This window comes from Lepeophtheirus salmonis, chromosome 4, assembly GCF_016086655.4.
Source record: "Lepeophtheirus salmonis chromosome 4, UVic_Lsal_1.4, whole genome shotgun sequence".
NCBI lineage: Eukaryota > Metazoa > Arthropoda > Copepoda > Siphonostomatoida > Caligidae > Lepeophtheirus > Lepeophtheirus salmonis.
The window spans coordinates 32,373,691-32,382,153 of record NC_052134.2 but is presented as its reverse complement, the minus strand read 5'-3'; the positions used below and the strand labels follow the sequence as shown (position 1 = coordinate 32,382,153).

Below are 8,463 nucleotides of genomic sequence, written 5' to 3'. Positions count from 1 at the left end.
ATCATTTCTAAGTTAGATATGTTATCTCCACCTTCCTATCTAAGTGTAAGTTATTTAAACGAAATTTGGCCCATCATGAACTTGACCAAGTTTCCAAGCTGCTGTGAATTGGATAGAGGAAATAACATAGCAGATTATCACCTTCAAGTGTATTGTGCTCTCCTAAAAGAGTTGCAAAGATCTATATCTGAACGATATCAGGATATTTTATAGCTAATTGTACAGGTGTGCGCATCTAAAACTGAACACTCCCTAAAATTTTACGCCATGCACATATTTGGGATTTTATAAAGTTGAAACAGGTTTATACTTCGAGGCAAGGGTCTTGACTAGTTATAAACAAAACTCCAGCAAAATTTAAATAGCTACAGTTAAGCAACAGCCGATAATATGGAGAGACGTCGAGTCCAAATGTTGGAACTTTTTCGCGTGGGGAAAAACTCCCACTGAAATTGCCAAGGTTCTGAACTGCAGCCACACCACCGTTTACAGCGTGATAGCCAAAGGGACTCCTGAGGCGACCACAAGATCCAAGTCAAGGCCTCGAAGGTCGGACGAAATGGTTGCTGCTGCGAAAAAGTCTATCGAGGACAAGAGAGGCAAGGTCACCGTCAGCGGCCTCTCCAGGGAGTTCAACGTCAGCAGAAGGACCATGGACCACTTAGTTAAGAAAGATCTTGGCCTTAAGGTCTACAAGAGAACCCCTCGTCAAGCCCTCAAGCCGTAAAATTTAAAGGAGTGATCAGTTTAAGACTCACACACCTGTATCAGACTGGGTTGTCAATCTATTCTTGGATATCAGCAGTGGGGAAACAAGAGAGGTAGAGCAAGAATTATTTTTAATAAAGAATATCGGGTACATTGTATAAGTTTGCACACACCTCATACTTTCTCTTTCTATCTTGAAATGGGAGACAACGACAATGGATAGTTGAAATTCAATTATTGCAACCTTTAGGTAATAAGGAAATAACTTTGCAAAGCGAAAAATATATTATTGGATTAGGAGGAGAGGGATCTCGATTTTTTCGAGATATTCGGACAATTATCACTTTGGAGATCATTAAAGTAAAGGTTATCTATCATCCATGGACTGAACTAAGAAAAGCACTACAACTTTTTCTTGTGTCTACCATGAACCATTAAAGTATAATTACATGATGAATGTAATTGGTATCATGAAGAGGAAATTCTATGTCATCAATTCCAATAACTCATGTAAAAGAAAATTAATATAAACATACATAAATAGAAAAATATAGTACAAACTCCAATGATTATCTCATCCTACGTGGAAACTTATTCGAGCAATTATGATGGACAGAGTCGATATTCCTCTCCTCCTACTTCAATAATATATTCTTTGTTTCAAAGTTATTTCATTATTATTAAAATCACAATAATTGATTAAAGACTATCCGCTGTTGCTGTCTCTAATTTCGAGAAAAGTATGACATGCGGGAAGACTGATGCAATGTACCCAAAAACTATACTTTTTTTTGTCTTTTTTTCAAGCAAATGAACAAGCTTAGAATGACCGAATGTAGGGAAAAAGTCTTCTTTTTTATTAAGTTTAAGCCTGATATGGAGGATCTAATATTACTGTTTATATTTAAGGCAAGGGGCGCTAGCCTGAATACTATGAATTTATACAAGCTCCTAATTTACTGGATTTGTTGCTATGTAGTCGTGGGAACATTCATTTTTAACGTCCCCCAAAACTTTCTTCTTCCATGTTTTTTTTTTGAAATTAAAAAATGAATAAATGAACGGAAAAAAAGAATGAACGACGAAAGGAAATTTTTCAGAAAATGAAGGAACGAACGGAAAAAGAGTGAACGGGTCCAAGCCTGCAATCCCAAAAAGTAGTTTTGGTCACTTTCTTCTAACCCAAAAATTAATAAATGATATAGCAGTAAGTGAAACCCCTTTAAGATATTCTTTCTAAGTTTCATTTTAAATTAATTCATGAAATATTCTACTACATCAATTATATTTTGAATTGAATTGCATTTTATGCATTTTTTTGAGTAAGATACTGTATGAATATTTTGATCATGTAATTACGTTATAAATAATAACCCCGTCTTAGTGTGACCAGGGTCAAAAGAGGCGCCCACGCAAAATTTCAGCCTCCGAGGTTTAACGATGTGGTCACCCATAAAGGACACACGCAGGGACACACAAAAACTCTATTTTATATATATGTTACGGGCAATATGGGATATCGAGCATTTTGCAATGTGCAAAATGCCCGGGAAATGTGCAAGAATCCATAAAATTTCAAATAGAGTGGTCAATGGTCATTTGAACCTCATTTACATTTTGAAATAAAATGATTGTGGGTAATTTGATTATTAAACAATTCATTGCAAGCAATTGTATAATGAAGGCTTTGAGTAAGATACAATTTCATAGCAAGCAATTTGATCATCAAATGCAGGGATGTCCAACCTGTGAATCGCGGGCCGCATTGCAGTCTGCCTTATGTTTAGGTGTGGCCCATTACTCATTCTCACTTCAAGTAGTATTTTTTAGCCATATTGTCGTAATATATTGCAGTAACATATATACAGATAAAGTATTTGAATATAAAATATATTTAACTTAAAAGGGATTTTTTTGAATGATCATGTAATTAGTTTGATAGAGTTGCACTGATTAAGTTTAAGTTAACATTATGCTATTAAAATTACTCAATCTATTTTGAAATAAATATTCACTAGGTATTTATAATTTCTTCTCTAGAAGCGGGCATGAATTGACCTCATGCACATTGTGTTCAAAAGAACAATTTCTCCAAGCGCGTTGCTCAATGAGATGCGTCGCTCCATTAAAGCAAAGTTTGTCAGTGAGTGAAAAACAAATTTTTGAATGTACACATAATATCAGAGAACTGCATTAATACTTGGTCTAGGAATAACAATATAACAACGAGAATGTGCAGCTAAAGCTCAGTGCGTCCTATTAAAAAGATAAAAAAGGAAGTAAATATACACTGATAATAAATGTTTATTTTTTCTTTACTATGAAAAGGTTTAGTGATGATTTATTAATATTCTATTTCCACCGTCTTTTTTAGATAAACAGACAATACAAATCATTTAGTCATATCATAATCATGAGTGAGTAACAAGCAAAAATGCAGCGCGTCTCAGATCTCCTAGATAATGGAGTTAATATGATGAAGATTACATCAACATTGTTAAGTGTTCTAGAAGTCTGGTTTTTAAGTTGACAAAGATGAAAAAAATAGAAAAGACCTTGCCAGGAATTACGGAAGTGGAGGGCATAATTTAAACAGGGATACGAAGTTCTAGTTAAGTTTGGGAGAAGAATATAAAGAAAAATCCCACCAAGTCTATGAATCGCCTCACCAACGACTTCTCCGTGCTCCTAGGACACTCAGGAGGACTATAAAGCATAACTCAGGATGATTTCATTTCACAAGTACCCCACACCTGATAGAGGGCATGAAATCCTGGAGGCTCAAGAGGTGCAAGAAAATCCTCACATGGATCAAGGCAAATGGGTCCAAGAGAAAATTTTATCGGACAAGAAGATTTTCAAAGTTGATCAATTCTACAACCGCTGGTACGACCACTGGCTTGATGAAACAAAAGAAGAGGTACAGGGGATTGTCCACAACAAATATCCGTCCCAAACAATGGTCCTCTACGTAGTGGCCTCGGATGGAAAGAAGATGCCTCCTTTCTTTTTCAAGGCTGGAAAAAAATTGGAGAGGAGGCCAACTATAAGGTGCTTAGTTTTACCATTATTTGATTAAAGGACTGCCTCGTTACCTAATCTTAAAATAAGTAAAACTAGTAGGTAATGTAAAGTGGTTATAACGTCATTATGTAAGACATGGCGAGAATTAATAATAATCCTAGTTTTTTTATGAAGAAAATAAGATAAAGATACCCTGTATTTAATCTACAGATCCAATCAAGTAAATTTTTACATATTTGCTAACTCTCATCAGAACTATCAGCAGAAAGGGAGGCTAGAGGTGATGTAGCCCCCTTCCAAATTAAGAAATTCTTGCTTTTTACTAGACAAATTTACATTTGAATTTTCTGTGAATAGCTATGAATTTTTTCCCCAATAAATTTAATATTTCTGATTTTTTCCACAATATTAAATATTTGAATTTTTTTTCAAAAAATTTAAAATTTATTATTTTGGATTTTTATTCCAACTAATTCCAAAACCAAGACCCTCCCCCAATATAGAATCCTGTCTACGCCCCTACTATTATATATATTGGGGCTATTTGGCAGTTTTTTTTTCTGTTTCCTGGCTTAGTGGATTTGATGGCATATATGTTCTTCACAATGATACCCATTACTTTCATCCAAGAAGAAGAAGTATATCTGAAATATTATTCCCAAATTGGACTTGCTTTGGATTAAAAAAAATTATTTTGGAAGGATTGCAAATTAAACGAATTAGAAATTTGAACTGCATTAATTTAATGTTTTTAATTAATTTTAGAATGCTTCTTTTCTTTATTTAAGTATGACCTTCCACGCTATGAAGCCTTCCATTTACTTTCGTAACCCTTCGAAGTGCTAATTATCCGAATAACTCGATAAAGTTGAGATCCTTCACCTCTTCAATTGTCAATATATTCTTCGAGATCTTTCTCCTCTTTCTCAGTCAATATATTCTTCGCTTCACTTCGCGTCCCTACGCTTGACCTACCGATGTTATTTCCTTATTATTAAAAGGTTGTAAAGAATGAACTTTAACTATCTTCTGTACTTGTCTCTAATTTTGAGATAGATAGAGAAAGTATGACGTACAGGCAAACTTGTACAGAATACCCCAAAAGTATTTTTTTACATATATTGTGCGTACTTTATCATAATATGTAAAAAAAATGCTTCCGTATTCTCAATGTTGTTATCTCCAATTTGCTATATACATATTTACTTCCAGGTTACTGAATATTCAATACTGCGTACTCACTCTATGTTACTCTATTGTTAGTTGATTAATAATGTTTTAGATAATTAGTATTTTTCGGATTGGATAAGTACGGTTCTAAATAAATATAGCTATATAATCAGGGACGGTTTTCGTTCTTAACAGGGCCTTCACACAATATTATACAGTACGTCCAAAAATTGATGGTGGTATTAAAAATATCTGTTTTTTGTTAAAAAAAAATTTGGTTGGAATAAAATGAAATTTGGCTGATACAATCATTCGGCAATATTGAATTTTTCTGATGCAATTATTTTCGATGATTGCATCATACGTCAGCATAAAAGGGCTCAGAAAGCACCACAGGATGTTAGTTGAAATTCAATATCCGAAATGGTGAGAGAGCACACATTGGAGACCAGGGCTAAAGCTGTTGGCATGATAGAGGGTGGATCAAGCCAGAGAGACGTTGCTCAAAGGTTACAGATTCATGTCAGGACCATTGAAAATTAGTATAAGAAAAGGTCGGATGTACAAACCCTTGCAAATCAGACGGGTTGAGGAAGGAAGAAAACAATTAGCAAAGTTCCCAAACTAGTGATTTCAAAATCTTTGACCAAAAAGAGGCAATCCACAGTGAAACTTGCATCAAGATTGACTTCAAAGGGCTTTCCAATATCCAAGTCATCTGTTCACAACTACTTGAGGCACTCTTTCCATGCTTTACTATAAAAACCTTGTCTGCACCCCAATCTTTCAGAAAACCAAAGGAAGGCCCGGCTTCAGTTCGGTCGTGAGCAGAAACACTGTACTGCAGATGACTAGAAATGTATCCTCTTCAGTGATGAAAGTCGATTTGAGCTATTTCATGCCCCAAATCCCCAACCAGATCGGGGTTGGGCCAGAGATGAGGGAGATGTGGAACTCACTCCAACTCTGAAATTTCCTCAGAAAATTCAGGTTAGGGCCGTTATTAACCCCCAACTAGTGTCATATCTTCACCTGACTCCACGAAACCAAACTGTGACGGCCGAGTACTACGTAACTGAGATCCTCAGCAAGTCAGCTTTGTCTCGTACTGAAGAAACTCGACCTCCTTTGAAGAGGAAAATGTTGTCTGACACATCAAGATCCATTTTCTAGCAGGATGGTGCCCCTGCTCATAACTCCAAAAAGGCACAAATGTGGTGTTCAGACAACTTGGATTCCTGCTAACAGTCCTGATTTTTCTCCCATTGAAAATTTGTGTGCTTTGGTCCAGAGGGAGCTCCATAAAAATGCGACAGCAACTTCAGAGGATGAATTAAAAAAAAAAAAATGACAAAAGCTTGGGAAAAAATTTCTCCAGATACTTTGAATAATATTGCGAAGTAAATAAAGTTTTTCGCGAAAAAAAAAATCACTTGTTTAGGTTATTTCATGATTTAAAAAAAAAAAAAAAAAACCACCATCAATTTTTGGACATACTATATATTAAAAATTTAAATAAAGTTTCATTAAAAGAACATAAAAAATCCAAATTAAATTGCCCTTTTTTTGAGAAAAGTAATTTATATATATAAATAAATTAAAACTGAAAAAAACAAAACATAAAAGGAAATATGAACACAAATTATTAAAAAGGCCTGAAGAAGGCTTGGCCTTGTGGTAAATATCATTAAAGAACGAACAAAAATAATTTCCCTCATTTACATGAATCGAAATACAATAGGATTTTTATAATAAATCAATACCCATATATCTCTAAAGATGGTATGTGTTTAAAGGAAAAACTAAGTATGGCGATTGGAAAAAGAAAAACTGTTGAACGTGTTCCGTTTTTTCTTTATTTTTTCATTATTTAAAAATTGTTTGTGTGTTAACTTCTCCCGCAAAAAGAATAATTCTTCCTTTTTCTTTGGTGAAAATTGTTTCATAAATACTTAATAAATTAAGTATATGTGTTTTTAAATATAATTATGATATTTTCCCTACACTAAAAGTATTTTAAATGTAGAAGATTATCTTCTCCATGTCAAAAATGTATTTTTACCCTCCAAAATAATAAAATAGACAGCTGATATTAAAGGGCTCTTAATTTAATAATACCATATGTCTCGCTCCCACCTTCTCCTCGCGCTCTTACCCAAATCCAATCAATAATAATACCATAGATACATAAATTCAAATAATTGAAAGTCGACATTTAGAAATAAAGATACATTGAATTCTAATAATTTTATATATTTTTATCTTAAATAATTTTTTTCTCAAACAAGAAGATAAATCAAGTCAAAAAGATTTACGAATGAATATTTTTGTGGTTCATCATGCATTGTACAATTTCAGATCTTAATAAGCATATCCATAAGAAGGACGAACATAGGGATAAGCAGAGTATCCGTAAGAAGGAGTGTAGGAAGCTTCAGCCTCACGCTTGTAGACGCGAGGAGCGTATCCGTAAGAGTGAGCAGAGGGGTATCCGTAAGAGTAAGATGGGGTATAAGAAGTTTCGGCCTCACGCTTGTAGACACGGGGAGCATATCCGTGGGAGTAGGCAGAAGGGTGTCCGTAAGAGGGAGTGTAAGAAGCTTCAGCCTCACGCTTGTAGACACGAGGAGCATATCCGTGGGAGTAGGCAGATGGGTGTCCGTAAGAGGGAGTGTAAGAAGCTTCAGCCTCACGCTTGTAGACACGAGGAGCATATCCGTGGGAGTAGGCAGATGGGTGTCCGTAAGAGGGAGTGTAAGAAGCTTCAGCCTCACGCTTGTAGACACGAGGAGCATATCCGTGGGAGTAGGCAGATGGGTGTCCGTAAGAGGGAGTGTAAGAAGCTTCAGCCTCACGCTTGTAGACACGAGGAGCATATCCGTGGGAATAGGCAGAAGGGTGTCCGTAAGAGGGAGTGTGAGAAGCTTCGGCCTCACGCTTGTAGACACGGGGAGTGTATCCATATCCGTATTCAGCATAAGCGTTGGGATATCCAACATAGCTAGGTTCGGCAATGGCGCAAGCGGCCAAGGCGATAAGGACCAACTATTTCATATAAAAAATAAATATTATTGTTAATTATTATGTACATAATTTTAAGGACCTACCAAGGATTTGACTGCCATGATAATTCAAGCTCAGAAGATTAGACTGCAATGTGCAAAACTGATGATAATCGAAGTATACGCGAATGTATTTATACAAGAGTGTCACGCCCTTTTGGTCATATTGCCAATATGGGAGAATTTCCATATCCACGCGTTTTATGCAAAACGAAGTTTACTCATACTTCATGTAACGAAATATGTGCATCACATTATGTTGGTTCTTCAGCTCCGTACAATTACATTTATCGGATCAATTATGATTATATTTATTGTCTAACTGTAAATTAAATTAACTGTTTTAGGTGTGATGTTTATCTTTAATTTTCCAACAATAAATATAATCTTAAAACTGTCTGTTTTTTTTTTTCATTTTATACATTTTAATAGAAATATAATTTTGATTAATTCTCATCCTTAATTTAAAATAAGTTCAACAGGGTGTAAATATTTTTTA

General features: G+C 35.0%; 1 protein-coding gene and 1 long non-coding RNA gene across 2 annotated transcripts; one reads left to right on the top strand and one right to left on the bottom strand.

Moving 5' to 3' along the window:
- The first annotated feature begins 2,927 nt into the window (after positions 1–2,927).
- LOC139905197 (uncharacterized) lies at positions 2,928–4,976 on the top strand. Its single transcript, XR_011779773.1, has 2 exons — positions 2,928–3,759; positions 4,521–4,976. It is a non-coding gene; the product is annotated as an uncharacterized lncRNA (long non-coding RNA).
- Positions 4,977–7,139: 2,163 nt separating this feature from the next.
- On the bottom strand, positions 7,140–8,142 carry LOC121115725 (uncharacterized). Its single transcript, XM_040709839.1, has 2 exons — positions 8,010–8,142; positions 7,140–7,947 (listed from the first exon to the last, which is right to left on the bottom strand). Exons 1-2 carry the CDS (start codon positions 8,025–8,027, stop codon positions 7,264–7,266), a joined length of 702 nt encoding a protein of 233 aa, XP_040565773.1. The 5' UTR covers positions 8,028–8,142; the 3' UTR covers positions 7,140–7,263.
- Between the last annotated feature and the right edge of the window lie 321 nt (positions 8,143–8,463).